General features: G+C 44.6%; 1 protein-coding gene across 1 annotated transcript in view; it reads right to left on the reverse strand.

Annotated features, from left to right (window-relative positions):
• Positions 1 to 16,818, reverse strand: part of AGBL1 (ATP/GTP binding protein like 1) — a 474,694-nt gene that overhangs the window by 368,864 nt on the left and 89,012 nt on the right. Inside the window, exon 15 of the mRNA XM_036278149.1 lies at positions 11,003 to 11,147. Within this exon, the coding sequence (XP_036134042.1) occupies positions 11,003 to 11,147 (145 nt within the window). The remainder of the gene's footprint in view (positions 1 to 11,002; positions 11,148 to 16,818) is intronic.

A 16,818-nucleotide genomic window follows, 5' to 3' on the forward strand; every position in this document is an offset into this window, starting at 1 on the left:
CACAGGGGGGACAATCAACCAATGTGTCTCTCTAACATAAATGTTTCTCTCTTTTTCCTTCCCTCCCTTCCACGCTATCTAAAAATCAATGGAAAACTATCCTCCGGTGAGAATTAACAATAACAACAACAAAAAGTGGCCGTATGTGTCTGTGTGCATGTGTATAGATAAACTTACACGTATGTAGACACAAAAAATCATTCTTGGGTCATAACGTTCAGCAGCATGAGATGCCAGAGAAGATGAAATACTGCTCAGAACTTGAAAGTAGGAAGAATTATAATCCAGTAAACCTATAATCAGCCAAGTGTTTGCTGACAAGCAAATGTAACATACATGCTCGGATACAGCAACTTAGAGAATGTATCGCCTTATTATTATTGAAAACAACAACTTGAAGACATAGTTCAGCTTCTCACAAATCAAAGTCAAGAACAATGTAATAGTCAAACAGGTTCAAGTCCAAACGCCTATTGAAAAGATGATCGCTGCATTAGACCAACATTAAAAATTACTTTTTAGGGAGAAAACACGTATTATCAAACTTAAATGTCATTATCTGGTTCTAAAATGAAATTAAAGAGAGATGTGTGGAAAAGAAATAAAGTAAAGCAAAATGTTAACATGTTCAACGTACATGGACAGAGGAATATCATTTAATTCTTGGAAATGGAAAGCAGAATGCATAAGGCAAATGACTAACAGCATTTTCCCAAGTTAGACTGCCTGGGTTCTCATTTCGGCTCTGGGTTCTGGAATAGTTTTGTAAATTCTATCCTTAACCTCTCTGTGACTCAATTTTCTCATCCTTGAAATGGTATATAAAAACACCATTACCTACTTCACTCAGTGGCTGCTCTAATTTATATATATATATATATATATATATCACCATATATATATATGAAAAGTGCCTGTTACGTAGAAAACCCTCAATTTTAACTGTTATTATTGATGGAAAATATAGAGGTTCAAATATCCCGAATAGCCACAGCAATCTTGAGAAAGAACAAAATTCAAGGAATCACAATACGGGATTATCAAACTATACTCCAAAGCTACTATAATCAAAACAGGCTTGCAGACCAATGGAGCAGAACAGAGATGCCAGAAATCGGCCCACACCAATATGCTCAATTAATATTTGATAAAGGAAATGAGAACATACAGTGGAGTAAGGCCAGTCTCTTCAATAAATGGTGCTGGGAAAATTGGACAGAGACATGCAAAAAAATAAAAGTAGACAATCAGCTTATGCCATACACAAGAATAAACTCAAAATGAACAAAAGATTTAAATGTAAGTCATAAAGCCATGAAAATCCTAGAAGAAAACATAGGCAGTAAAGTCTTAGACATCTTAAGGCAGCAGTATTTTCACCGATATATCACCTAGGGCAAAAAAAGTATTTTCACCGATATATCACAAAGGAAAAAAAGTAATAAATGGGACTACATCAAACTAAAAAGCTTCTGCACAGCAAAAGAAACCATCAACAAAATGAAAAGGGAACCCGCTGTATGGGAACACATACTTGCCCATGATACATCTGATAAGGGTTAAATTTCCAAAATATGCAAGGAACTCACACAGCTCAACAAGAGGAAGACAAACTATCCAATTTAAAAGTGGGCAAAGGATCTGAATAGACACTTCTCCAAAGAGGACATACAGGTGGCCAACAAACATATGAAAAAATGTTCAACGTCAGTATCATCAGAGAGATGAACATTAAAATATTAAAATGAGGTAACCCCTCACACCTGCAGAATGGTTACCATCAATAAACCATCAAACAACAAGTGCTGGCCAGGATGTATAGAAAAGGAAACCCTAGTACAGTGCTGGTGGGAATGTAGACTGATACAGCCAGTGTGGAAAACAGTATGAAGTTTCCTCAAAAAATTAAGAATGGATCTGCCGTTTGACCCAGTGATCCCAGCTTTGGGAATATATCCTAAGAATGCCAAAACACCAGTCAGAAGAAACAGATGCACTCTATGTCCATAGCAGTACTATTTATAATAGCTAAGATCTGGGAACAGCCCAAGTGCCCATCAGTACGTATGTGGATAAAAAGGTTGTGGTACATATACACAATGGAGTACTATGCAGCTATGAAAAAGAAGGAGCTCTTACCCTTTGAGAAAGCATGAATGGACCTGGAGACTGTAATGCTAAGCGAAATAAGCCAGTCAGAGAAAGACAAGTATCACATGATCTCACTTACATGTGGAATCTAATAAATAAAATAAACTGACAAACAAAATAGGTCCAGAAGTATGAATGCATAGAACAGATGGAACAGACTGACAGATCTCGGGGGGTGGGGAGGACACAGAAAGAGATCAACCGAAGAACATAAATGCATATATATGAATAGCCCATGGGCACAGACAATAGCATGGGGAAGGCCTGGGGGGGCAGGGGGGGGTGGAGGGGGACAAAAGTGGAGGAAATGGGAGACATCAGTAATACTGTCAACAATAAAATACATTTTTGAATAAACTAAAAGGAGAGCACTAGAAATGTAATAAGTTAGAGGAGGAATAAAAATCAAAGAAAATATGCTTGGTCCACTTTGCATAAGAGAAAAAGAACGGGAAAGAGAAAGAGAGAGAACTGAAGGAAAGAAGGAAGGAGAGGAAAAAGCGGTGAAGCATGAGAACCAGCATCAAACCAAAAGGACAGAAGTCACGCAGACAATTGTTAGAACTATAAATAGGTTAAACAGTCTGATTAAATGACAACATTTTTCAGATGACTGTTTATAAATATGTTGTATGTAAGAGGTGCTTTTGAAGAGAGGAGGGAAAAAAAACATGATATATATAAAAACAGGCCCAAATTACCCCTACTAAGATATTCTAAAAGAGAGATGTTGAAATTTAAAGGACAAGCAAACACAGAGTGACGCAGGCAGTAGAAATATGTGGCAAAGTCATATCCAAGAACAAGTGCATTAAATGGAATTTAAAAACCTTATTTTGACAAAGGGCACAATTCACAATGAACATATAAAACCCATAAATCTTAGGAATCAAATAACACAGGATGGAAATACACAATATGAAATGGCAGAAGGGGAGAAATCGTACTTGGCGTGGGAGACTTTAAGACAGCACCTCAGTCTTGAATAAACCAATTGCACACAAATAATGATTTAGTGTATTTGAACAATATTGTTTTTATAGATATATGTCAAACTTTTTCTTTATAGAAAACATCCTTTTTTTCCTCAAGCTTCCATGGAACTGTAACAAAAATTAACCATATACAGGGCTACAGAAATTCAATTAATTAGAAAAGAAAACACCCAGAAATTATACAAACCATATTTTCTGATAACAATTAAATGAAGTTAGAGCTAAGTAAAAATGGTCTTAAAATCAGCAAAAATAAAACCATTAGAAAATAAAAAACATCCTCCTAAAAGGACCTCACTGAACAAATTCATATATTGAAGCAAAAATCAATATTAAATCAGTGTAATTAAAGCTCTGGTAGAAGTAGTGGACATCTGGTATCCCAGGAGAGAAAACACTGGAAGAGAATGGAAAGGTCCTCATCAGAATATCAGCCATCTTCATAAAGAAAAATTTTAGCCTGGCCAGTGTGGCTCAGTGGTTGAGTGTTGACCCATGCACTAAGAGGTCACCGGTTCGATTCCAAGTCAGAGCACATGCCCAGGTTTTGGGCCCGATCCCCGGTGGGGGCATGCAGGAGGCAGCCCATCGATGTTCTCTCTCATCGATGTTTCTATCTCTCTCTTCCTCTTTCTCTCAAATTAATAAAGAAAAAAATGGAAAAAAGAAAAATGTTAGCACCTAAATTGAGAGAAGGATGCTAGTCCTGGATGTAAATGACACTCTCTGTGATCATAAACACATTATTTTAACTGCTTTCATAAAATTCTTGGTGACAACTGCTGCTGATACCACTATTAAAACTCTGCCTCACAGTGACTATCAAGATTACAGCCCCCCCACACTAGGAAAGCAATACTGTTGCAGCCTTTCCCAAAATGTATTCTGCAGGATGTGACTCTGTTCCGGGAGGAGACAGGGAGGATTTGGCCCAGGGTGAGTTAGAGAAAATAAAAGCGTTTTCATGGCTGCAGACATCTTCAGATCCTTTAAGACGCCAATTCTTGAATATGCATGTTTTAGAAGAAAAACAGCACACCTACTTCATGAACGTGGGTGCCCATTAAGCCCTTTTCCTCTAAAGATCTCAGGACATTAGAGTAATACAGAATGGGCTTCAGGAAGCATTGTCTTTGCTGAGTTGTTTTTATGTGGTTTGTTTTGTTTGTTTACATCAAAGCTACCCGTTGCTCATTTTATCATGGCTACGAGATCCTGCTCCGAGAAAGTGCCAACCACTATCCAGTGCCATGTCTGACACCAGATCTTAAAAAAATAAATACAGTCTAAATTCTATGAATCAGATCGAGGAAGCGGGTTTAAGCAAGTTTGTCTGCAGGAGTCATGGAGCCCAATTAGCTAGGAGAGAAAAAAGTCAAAGAAAAGCATCCTTGCGCCCAGTGTCCTTCAAAGCCTTAAGGTGCTCCCTAGCAGCTAACGGCGGAGGAAGCAAAGTTTGAACGTTTTCTTCTCCTGTACATTCTCTGTTAATTATCATTACATTTTAATGACTTTATTGTTGTGGTGTTGTTGTTTTTTAAGAGAGAGGAAGGGAGAGGGAGAAAGAGATAGAAACATCGATGAGAGAGAACATCGATTGGCTGCCTCCTGCACGCCCCCCCACTGGGGATCAGGCCCACAACCTGGGCATGTGCCCTGACCGGGAATCGAACCGGCGACCTCTTGGTGCCTGGGTTGATGCTCAACCACTGAGCCACACCGGCCGGGCCATTTTAATGATTAATGATATTACAACTCAATAAATGCCTCTTTTAGTGTAAGCTCATTTTCTGTAAACTGGAATCATTCACGCGGCCTTTTCTCTGCACCCCTCAATGAACTCGGTCCCCTTCCTCCTGCCACCAAATATGTACTTTTACTCTGAGGACCTCAGTCTGGCTCAGTATACAGAAGACTTCCCATAGGAAACAGATGATGACCTTTGGTCGGATACCCGTTCGCCAAAATGGCTTTGTGTTGTTCTCCTGGAAATGATTGTTGGGTGAATGCTCCATCTCAGGTCCAGCAAGGCCATGTCTAATTGCACATTGTGGGGATCGTCGATGAGCGAAGTGGGGTGCCCAAATGCACGCACCACCAACCAACTCTAATCACAGCCCTGCGGAAGCCACAGGGGTGCGTCTCTTTATAAAAACGGGAATGAGTTCATGAAGGCAATTATGGAAACCCCCCAGAGAGGTTATCTTCTTAAAAGAAAATTCTACCTATCCATGAACGGTATCTGGCTGATTACCTCCCCTGCAGCCTGGTAGGTGCCTCTCCACAGGAGTTTTCTACCCCTCTCCTTTATCACCACTTCCTTAAAACTTCCATAAAAGACTTGACTTGACCTCCGCGGGTTACCCCGCTGAGGGCTACTGACAAAGTGAGAAGCAGTCCACACTCGGAAATCATTCCTTATTGTGATCCCCCAATCTGCTCTATTCTCTGACCCCCTCATTCAGAAGAGAGCCCGCCCCTAGGGAGACGGCCTATTTTATTTGTGTACTGACTGCCTGATTCTCAGCTGTCACTTAAATACACCCCTCAGAGAATCAAAGGCTCCTCATCACAGAAGAACAATGGCACCTTTAAATTAAACAAAAGCAACAGAACATGCAGTCAGTGGGTTCTAATGAGCTTCCTCCAACTGTCGGTCTGCCAACACTGCTCCCAACGTTGAACAGACTTCCTTGAAAAAGTGAGAGAGATAATTAGTCTCTAGGTGTCTACCCACAGATTTGCCGATTACAAAGGAAAGATGATTTTAATATGCTTTTCCCATGAAAAATAAATGAAGTTATATTGCTGATGTTTAGAAAAGAGAGTAAAGAAAAAAAAATGATGAGCACCTACCCTAAGACAACCATTACTAGACGTATTTATTTCTTTGGGGTGCGTTATTTTGATTTTTTGCATGATTTTAATTTTATTATAGATTAAGGAATGGGTATCTTGCATTCAGTCCAATGTAGAAAATAATGACACATTATCATAAGAAATGAGAATAAATGGTCTAATGGTTACCATCTAGTACGGCTTTGCTAATACTTTCCATGTATCAAGTTATTTAATCTGTGTAACAACCCATGTAGTAACTGCTTTTATATTTCTGATGTTACAGATGAGAAAACTAAGAAGCTGCCCAGCTGGTGTGGCTCAATGGTTGAGCATCAACCCATGCACCAAGAGGTCGCCGGTTCGATTCCCGGTCAGGGCACATGCCCAGGTTGTGGGCCCGATCCCCAGTGGGGGGCGTGCAGGAGGCGGCCAATTGATGTTCTCGCTCATCAATGTTTCTATCTCTCTCCCCCTCTCCTTCCTCTCTTTCTCTCTAAAAATCAGTAAAGAAAACTGAGAAGTTAAATAGTTGCCCATGGCTACAAAGCAAGAAAACACAGAGCTGACTCAAATCCAGGCCTGTTTGGCTCCAAAACCTACACGTGTTCAAGACCCTAGAATTCCAGGTCCTCGTGGTCATGTATATCTTGGCTTCTTCAGTTCCTTTCCCACTCACCTCCTCAACACCGGGACCCTTTCTTGGTGCCTGTCCTTTATATTGGGCCATCCGGGGACAGGTCTCTGTCTGTTGATCACCTGACAGCACTGATTTGTCTTGCTCATCGCCTCTACGTCAACATTTCCCAGTTGACACATGTCCGAGCTCTTTGTTAGAGACTGTGCATCTGGCCATCTGACTGTCTTTTCTCTCCTTTCCCGCCTCCCTCTCTCCTCTGCCTACTCTCCGGTTCATCTCTAAAGATACTTAATGGTGGTAGCCTCTACCACAGTAGGGGTGTCCAGTGAAAAACCATACTCTACCCTTAAAGAGCCTCAGGCTCGTCCAGCTTTGGATTCTACTTGTGATCCCTTTTCTTGGTCTCTTGCGAACTCAGACAGTTGTAAGTTTTCCACAAGACCCCACTTTTCCTGTGCTCTAAAATGTGCATCAGAAATTTTTTAGGGGGCCTATTTTCATCCAATACATAGTCCAAATACTTTAGCCAGTATTGCTAACAACACTTGAACAATTATTGCAATTATTGATAGCTTGCTATGGATGACTACAATAGAACTCCCTTTGCTCACTCGGAATTACAACAATACTGTATTTCTTTCTTTGCACTTCAATACGCTAATTTGGATAATTATCTGACAGCGTTCCTGGCAAGCATCTGGAAGATATCAATTGTGAAAACCAAATACTCATTCTCTTATTCTAAGAGAATAATAAAATGTTTAAAGTTGCAAAATTATATTCATGTTGAAAAACATCCAACATACGTGGTCCTCTTTGCGATAAATGTCTGTAATTATTAAATATAACCTATGTTATGAGATTTACAAATGGTGACTTGCACATAGAAATGTGTTTTCTACCCCTCTGAATAACCCCCAAGTATCATACAGTTAATTCTTCCCTGGGGGTATTACTCACATTTAATTTATCACTGATCTGTTGGAAGAAAACTATTTCTCCTTAGGGCATGTCCAAAAATAAAAATGACTAGTGTGCATTACAGAATGTACTCATTCTATCCATGGGGAGGAACAGTTTTATTTCAGAGTAGTCACAGAGTCAATTATTGTCTTAAACCTAGAGAGAGAGGGGGCAGGTCCATGCGTAGTTGGAAATGTAAAACCTTAAACTGAATTTATGCGTTTTTCACTTGCAAGTCATAAGTTGTCCGTCTTCTTCTGTTCCACTCATTTAGGAAAAAGTGAAAGGTATCCCTTTTCCTGTCTCTTTCTCATTAACTGTCCTCACCCTTTCCTAGTGGGAAGAGATTCTCAGTCAATAGGCTAAGTAACAAACCAATAAGCATCAATTAATATCTTTCTCTCCTTCTCATGGAGACCAACTGACTGGGGCAGGGTCTCTTGTTTTGTTTTGTTTTGTTTTGTTGTCCCCCATGGAGATGAAATCATCCCTCACTGACCCCATGGCTCCCAATCTATTTGTAAGGTTTACAGGGGTGCTCTGTGTGGTCTGATGAGACAGCAAAGGTAAGTGGATCCCCGGGGGACAAGCTACGACAGACAGTAGCTACTACAGCTTGCGTCCACTTTCATAGGTCACTGTCCTCATCGAGGTACATATCCTCATTGAGGTACGTGGCTCTATCATCTCTGATAGTTGAGCTCAAGTGACCAGCTCATGAATTTCACCTGCCATGCCCAGTGTTCCCAGTGTCGTTTAGCTAGTGGTTCTCAACCTGTGGGTCACGACCCCTTTGGGGGTCGAACGACCTTGCGCAGGGGTCGCCTAAGACATAATAACAGTAGCAAAATTACAGTTCTGAAGTAGCACCGAAAATGATTTTATGGCTGGGGGTCAGCACAACATGAGGACCTGTATTAAAGGGTCGCGGCATTGGGGAGGTTGAGAACCACTGAGCTAGACAGTGTTCCCCCCAAACAGGGGCCCATCCTTACTCCAGCAGGGGCTCTTACTAAGTGCCTAGAACTGATTCAAAATCTGAAACTGCAACTAGGAAACAGTGAAGGCCTGGCCGGAGGAGGTCCACATGTGCAAGGAGCCTGTAGGCACCGAGCAAGAACCGGAGCCCCCGGACATGAGAATGGACCGTGTCTGAGGCACAGCTGTATCCAGCTGAACCACACCCATGGTGCTCAGTGTCACAGCCAAACAGCCACGGGCGGATGCACTCGACCACCCAAGATGACTCGATGACTACAAGCCCGATCGAAGTGGGGTGCCCTGCACTAGCCACTGTCTGGCACAGAAAGCGAGGGTGGGGCACCGTCTGATCCCAGAGCACAACCGCTCAGTGTCTTCTCATCGTCCTACAGTAACAGTAACGTACAAAGGACACATGGACAGACCTTGAAGGCCAGTGCTGTGTTCCCTGCCGGGTCACTGGCTAGATGTGGCATTTCTAGGCCTCAGTTTTTTTGTTTTTTTTTTAATCCTCACCCGAGGACATTTTTCCATCTATCTTCAGATAGAGTGGAAGGGAGGGAGGAAGAGAGAGAGAGAGAAAGAAGAAAAAAATTCATGTGAGAGAGACACATTGACTGGTTGCTTCCCACACACCCCCGACCAGGGCCAGGGACTGAGCCACAACCGAGGTACACGCCTTGACCGGAATCGAACCCATGACTCTTTGGTCCATGGGCCAACGTCCTAACCACTGAGCCAAACTGGACAGGGCTAGGCCTCCATTTTTGCATCTATAAATGACAGGCATGAATTAGACAACTTCCCAAACCCCTTTTAGGTTCCGTACTAGCTGCCACAGAGAATCCCAGGAGGGGCTAAGACATTCTAACCAGAGGAGAGAACAGAGCCCTGAACCCATGGATCATGTCCCCAACGGCAAAGGCAAACACACAGTGAAGGAACGTCCTTCCCCGGTGAACTGGGCAGGAAAACTGTTGAAGGGCCTTCGGGACGATGCCTCTTTTCGGGCCCCCACGGCAACAACACGCGTGTTTTATAACAAACACGGCATGTTACAGCCTCGCCCGTGACACACATTTCTTGGATTCGCTTCTTGCGATCTCGAAGTGCGATCCACAAATAATACGGGCGGCACGTCTTTGGCAATCTGGGGAGCAGGAAAAATCTCTCCTCGGGCACGATAACATATGGCGAGAAGGGCAGACGCACTTTTCTGAAGCCGTTCGCCAAGCGGTGTAAGACAGGCCCTGTCGGTGGAGGGAAATTCTACGCTTCCACTTGAACATGCTGGTGGAAGGGAGAGAGGTCCGTGGTTACTGTCTCTTCCAACTCCTGTCACAGACGCGCAATACCAGCGCTCGTCATTCAGGCGAAGCCATAGACGCCCTCGTACATACACGTATTGTTGCTAACGCGCTAATAACATTTTGCACTAACCCAGAGGACGAGAGTGCTTTACAAAGATGCTTTAGCTCCTTACGCCTCGGGGTACCCATGAAATAGCTCGGGGGAGGGACCGTCTGCCAGGGTTTCCCAGTGACACAGAAGCACGGGCGTGGCGGAAGCAGCTGGCTCGGATGCGTCTTACAAACCGTCTGCGGAGTCTTGCTCGAACCCAGACCTCGTTGCGGTCATTGCGTTTTGTTATTCCGCTCTTCTTGTCCAGCCTGGATCCTCCCAACACCGGCAGCCCCCGCTCTGGGAAGCCCCCCCAAGAGCCAGCCGGCTGCTCACGGACTCGGGGAGGTTCTCCTGGCTGGAGTCTCCTGCTCTATACTCCCCTCCCTGAACCCACGACCTTGAACATGGCACCTCAGCTTCCTCCTGCTCTCCCCCACTCCAACCTCATAACCTCCCTCCAGCCTCCCTAGTTCATGCATTATTTTTGTTGTTTTTATTTATTTATTTTTTGTATCCTCACGCAAGGACATTTTTGCGTTGATCTTCAGACAGAGTGGGAGGGAGAGGAGGAGGAAGAGAGAGAGAGAAACATCGACGTGAGAGAGACACATCACGTGGTTGCCACCCACACGACCCCAACCAGGGCCGGGGACAAACTGCAACCGAGGTACGTGCCCTTAGTGGGAACCGAACCCGGGACTCTCTGGTCCGCAGGCCGGCGCTCTAACCGCTAAGCCAACCCCCCAGGGCACTAGTTTATGTTTTAACACGAGGGCTTCGGAAAGACAGAGCCCTAAGAGATGCCCTGCCCCCTACACACAACCTTCCAGTGAGGAGCCCAGCATGACACGTGGGCCTTTAGAACGTCACCGGCCACGCCCTCGGCCTCGTGGTCTGTCCAAGAGATGGGACGAATATAAAGCCACTCTGTCAGTGACAACCGCCCCCAGCTCCCGAGGACTGGGGCCCCCTGTTTCCAGGACAAGCTCAGACGCCCCCTAGTCCCGCCGGGCTGTGGAGGGGACGTTACCATGAGGGCGGTGTAGGTGTAGGGGTAGTGATAGGCCAGGTAGCAGGCGTCGTCATGGTGCGGAAAGGTGATGGCAAAGGTGAGGGTGTAGTAGCACCTCCGAACCTCTCCCCCTGTGACAGCGGCCCTCTCGCGATAATGATTTCTAAAAGGGAAAGGAGAAGAGAGGAGAATGAGGGAGATGCGTGGGAAAGGCATTTAGGGGTGCAGGTGCTCTGAACCCCTTATCTTACACAGTGGCAAAACGGTCACTCGAAACACTCGGTGGGTGACACTGAGAAAACAGAGTCCAAGCGAGCTTCCTGCTGGGTCATGAGCCACACCAGCCACGTCCAGGGGGGCCCTGTGTCCCCTAACTGTGGCGCATATACCACGAGCCTTTCCCGGCTGTCTGAGCGTCAGTCTATCGAGTCCCTGAGATGGAAAATGTAAATAATTCTGTTTGCTGGGGATTCCACTGCAGACATATCCTTTACCCAAATTGGGTTCCCCAACCTCAGCTTCTCCTCAGATCATACAGAAGACAGCTCTTCCTTTCTTGCCACCTGCCAAATGGGTTTCGCCATCATGACTGTATGTTGGGTTCCAACTCGAAACGTAATCCGTCGTCTGATGTGATCACTGCAACAGCCCGTGGGTAGGTGAAGAAGCAAAGGCTTAGAAAAATTAACTTGTCACCCTGGTCATTTTGGCTCACTGGTTAGCGCATCGGCCCATGGACCAGAGCCCCGGGTTTGGTTCCCACTAAGGGCACGTACCTCGGTTGTGATTCATCCCCAGTCATGGTTGGGGTTGTGCGGGTGGCAACCAGGCGATGTGTCTCTCACGCATCAATGTTTCTCTCTCTCTCCCTCCCGCTCTATCTGAAGATAAATACAAAAAAGTGTCCTCAGGTGAGGGGGAAAAAAAGTAAGTATTGTCGTACACACTCTACAGATGGGGAAATTGAGGCTCACAGATGTGAAGTGTCTTGAGCAACTCTCTACAACAGGCATAGTAAGTAGGATTCAGCCTCAAGCACGGGTCTACTTCAAAATCAAGATGTTGTTATTATCATTATTATTATAATTATTATGATTATATCGCTTCTCTCTTAGGAATGGATAAAAGGACAAGAGGTTTTGGGGGGCCCAGTGAATCAGCCAGAGAAAAAGCTGCAAGTCCCTACAATTCTTCATGTCCTTGGCATCGGATGCCAGTGCTAGGTGTGTACTAACAATTCGTAACAACTGCTAAGAGCTGTGACCACCTGCTAGGCACCAGGTACTGCGCCAACCTTCCCACCTGCGTTACCTCGTCTCATTCAATTTTCAAAATCACTCTATCAGGCAGATGCCATGATTATCCCTGTTTCACAGATGAGGAGTCTGAGGTTGAGAGAGGCGAGAATCATGAGGGCCACACCCTCAGGGACCGGCAGCAGCCTGGTTCCCAGAACTCCCTCCCCTCTGTCCGCTCCCCTAGGTGGACAAGAAAAGCCGAGAGAGGTCAAGGGAACCTGGGACGTGCCGGATCCCAGAGAGGTCCCCTTGGGTCAAACATGAGGTTGGATACATCCAGCCACTGGCCAAGTCAAAGCTCCCCCTTGGCTTTTCTATTCCCTGAACATTTATCTCTGGAAGGATCTGCACTTTTATAAACATCAAGCCCTCAATGAAGCAAGGAGCCAAGTGCACAAATGCATAGTTATGCACTCAGTCTACTTCCATTTGTACTTAAAAAATATGCCGGGGAGTCATTTACTTTCTGTGCGCGCATGAATCAGCGAGGGCTGAGAGAGAGAGAGAGTTCGGTGATCATCATGCCGATGACTCCCTTTCACAAGGGGCAGCATTTCCCCGGACACATTCTGATCAGGCAGAGCAGCTGGGCACCAGGCTTCCCTGGTCTGCGGAGGTTCTAATATCCTCTGTGACACCCAGTCTGTCTCCGGAGGTCCCTCGGAAGGAGGCACAGGAGCAGGGCTCTTGGATGACATGCACCGTCAGGAGCGCGCTGCTCCGTCCCCTCTCACACGGGAGACAAGTGTCAGAAGAGATCAGCCTTTCTGGGTCCCAGGGCCCTTCAGCGCCAAGGTGACTTCACAGCGGAGCTGGGAGAGGGTCTGAGAAGGCACGAGACTGTGCCCAGCAGCGGACAAGCAGACCGCGGGGAAGTCACTGAAGCAGACACGGAGACTGTCCTCGATTCTACGAGAGGCGTGAAGAACTCATTGTGCCCGTTAGTGTTCTTCCCCCTGGAGGCTCACTTTTTATTTTCTGGCCCAGTGGTTGGCGAGGTTGGTGGGAGCTGAGGAGGAAGTACTCCAGGGAGGGGCGAGAGGACCCATCGAGCGCAGGGAGAGTATTAACCTGTCTCTCTAAATTTATGGTGATCTCAGTAATGAGAAAGAAACTAAGTTGTCCGGGCTTTAATCTGGGGGCTGACAGCGCGGCCATGATGCGGTCCCAGCCGGGCTAAGGTGACGAATAATTATAAAACCAGATCACGGCCCTGGCCGGTTTGGCTCAGCGGTTACAGCGTCGGCCCACAGACCGGTGAGCCGCAGGTTCGATTCCCGGTCAAGGGCACTTACCTGGGTTGCGGTTCATCCCCGGCCCTGGTTGGGGTCGTGCGAGAGGCAACCGGTCGATGTGTCTCTCTCACATCGATGTTTCTCTCTCTCTCTCTCTCTCCCTCCCACTCTATCCGAACAAAGATGGAAAAATGTCCTCGTGGGAGGATTAAAAACAAGAATAATAATAATAAAATAATAATAAAACCAGATTACGATTCAGCAGTCTTATCCCCTCTTCCCTGCTCTTTTCCGGGGCTGGGAGAGGAAAGGGACCGAGTTTTACATCCACAGGGTTTACAGGTCAGAGAGTTAACGGCGACGGCTGGACAGGAGGCTGCGGGAAGGAGGGGCGGAACCATTGCTCTTAGCTTCCGAGACACTGCAGTTCGCAGAGACCTGGGCTCGCTGGTTTACAGATTATATCGTCTCAGTTACATCAAACCTCACAATACAGACAATCCGTTGTTGTTGTTTTCGTTCTGTTCAGAAGCCAGAGCTTGACGACAATATTAAATTTCAAGCAGAAATGACCAAGAAAACGGAAGAATGGAGATGGCTTGCTTCCTCCTCTTAATATTAGTTCTTTCTTAAGAATTATTGTGTGTGGTTCGGCCAGTGTGGCTCAGTGGTTGAGCATGGACCCATGCACGGAGAGATTGCCGGTTCCATTCCCGGTCAGGGCACATGCCCAGGTTGTGGGTCAGATCCCCAGTGGGGGGCATGCAGGAGGCGGCCAATCGATGTTCTCTCTCATCAATGTTTCTCTCTCTCTCCCTCTCCCTTTAAAATCAACAAAGAAAAAAAAAATTTTTTTAAAGAATTATTGTGTGTGTTAAATAATCTAATTAGATCTGGAAAGTTAACCCAAGTTTTTCTCAATTATCCAAAAGACCACGCATGTCGTGTTTTTCATGTTAAATCCTAAGTATATTGTATAGGCTGAGTTATCAATAGTATAAAAACACAGTTTATCCTTGAACAACACGGGTTTGAACTGTGTGGGTCCATTTATACATGTTTTTTTTTTTTTCAATAAATACTTTAAGTGTATTTTCTCTTCCGTATTGTTTTCTTAATTCTCTAACTTACTTTATTGTTAGTGCACAGCATATAATACATACGACATATAAAATATGTATTAATTGACTGTTTATGTTATCAGTAAAGCATCCAGTCAACAGTAGGCTATTATTAGTAGTTAAGTTTTGGGGGAGTCAAAAGTTACACATGGATTTTTGACTATGCAGGATGTAGGGAAATCAGTACCCCTCACCCCCATGCCCAAGAGTAAACCAAATGACAATTAAGTAGACAGTTAAAATGATTTGTTTCATCTTTTTCTCTTCACTTAAAATTCTAAACTTTTGCATGTTTTCTAATGTACATAATGTATTAGCACAGTAAAGTGTATCTAACTGATTAAAAATAATGTATGAACAAATCTATATGCATAAGTATATGCATAAATATATTTTTTTCTTAAAAAAAATTTTTTTATTGACTTGAGAGAGCTAGAAACAGCAATGAGAGAGAACATCGACTGGCCGCCTCCTGCATGCTCCCACTGGGGATCAGGCCCACAACCTGGGCATGTGCCCTGACCAGGAATCGAACCAGCGACCTCTTAGTGCATGGGTCGATATTCAACCACTGAACCACACCGGCCGGACTTAAATAAGTCTTATGAATGTAGTTTGGTACCACATTCTAACTGATGACCACAGGGTCCACTAAGCAGTCAGCCACTTGCTTAATGGGTCATCACGGCTGTCTCTTTTTGAAGTAAATATCATATCACGTCTGCGTATCTTCTTCCCTTTCACGCTCTTGTGTTATAGACTCGGGTACTCTTGGCTCCTTGTTCTCTCCACAAGGAGCACCCAGGCCACCCCTTTAGAACACAGCATCACCTCTGAATTAACAAGCAGGATAGACACAGAACTTCTCAGTTCCTGAGGACATACGGAAGACAGAGAAATAAGGAGGTCAAGTTCTCCCAGTGAAGACACTAGGTAGAATAAAGGCAGAAATGAAGCAAGGAAATTTCCCAAAACAGATCAACCCCAAGATTATGATGTGTAAAAAGAGAGAGATCGATTGTATACTCCAAAACACTCTCTACCAGGGAGAGGTGTCCTGCTTTGTGGTTGTATAGAGATAGACACATCTACCCTGCTTTCGGATCACATTATTGGAAACATGTTAACAGAACACGGTGAATAATTGTAAAACACACTATGCTACAATGTAGCAATCTTATCCATTCATCTCTGTTGTATTTACGGCTGGGAAATGAAAAATGAATTACATTCTACGTGCATGGTTTCCAAGTTACCCCTCTGTTCCTCTGTAATCACATAACAATTGTCTTGTTAATGAATCTAAAAGCTATTGACATTAATGTTGGCTTTCCTTAGGCCAAGGCTACTATTGGATGTGTGGCTTCTTCCTTTGCCTGTTGGCAGATGCTTGGTCCCCTGAAACCTGCTCCTTACTCTCCACCTGCCAAGGGGAACCCCCAGGGAGTGCTCTGCCCCACTGAGAAAGGATGAGCAGTGTGATATCTGTCCAGTCTCCTACTGGAACCGACCTCCAGATCCAAGAAGGCTGCAGACTGGGTCTTTCATGTTTATGTAGGGTTACTATTTTCAGAGGACACTTAAAGTTATTCTTGACCCACCCAAGTCCAGATTTAGGCTTTTGTTATTTTTCCTTGCAGCTGTGGCCTCTAGGATCATGAAGCGAATTTTAGTCTAAATCTCTCTGGACCATAGAAAGACCCCGAGTGTCTCTGGATAGATGGGCCACAGAGGAGTTGCTACACCAGTGAATGGAAACCCAACCTAATTATAATATTTTGGTATTGTTCTAAAAACGTAATGAAAGTACTACCCAGGTCTATATCGCAATACTTCAGGGACCGGAGACTGTCTACCCTTTCATTACAGGCTGTCAGTAAGCCCAGCTCTTTCTTTGTAGACTCATGATGTCTCTGTGGCCATCTGGGCCTTTGTGTGGGATGGAGGGACAAAACCTTGACCTCTCCTGTCTGTCTACGCTCCGGTCCTCACAACCTCAAAGGCCAAGAGTCAAAAGCATATATATTCTTTCTTTTTAATACTAAACACTAGAATGTCTGGTTATAGTTTTTCAGCGTCCTCTTGTAATCTGAGAAAAGGATAAGACTTATTTTTTCCAGGAAGATAAGTACTAGCCTATCATTTTTTATCTAAAAAAAAAAAAAATGCCTGGCGGTGTG

The sequence above is a fragment of the Molossus molossus genome, unplaced genomic scaffold (genome assembly GCF_014108415.1).
Source record: "Molossus molossus isolate mMolMol1 unplaced genomic scaffold, mMolMol1.p scaffold_m16_p_24, whole genome shotgun sequence".
Taxonomy (NCBI): Eukaryota; Metazoa; Chordata; class Mammalia; order Chiroptera; family Molossidae; genus Molossus; species Molossus molossus.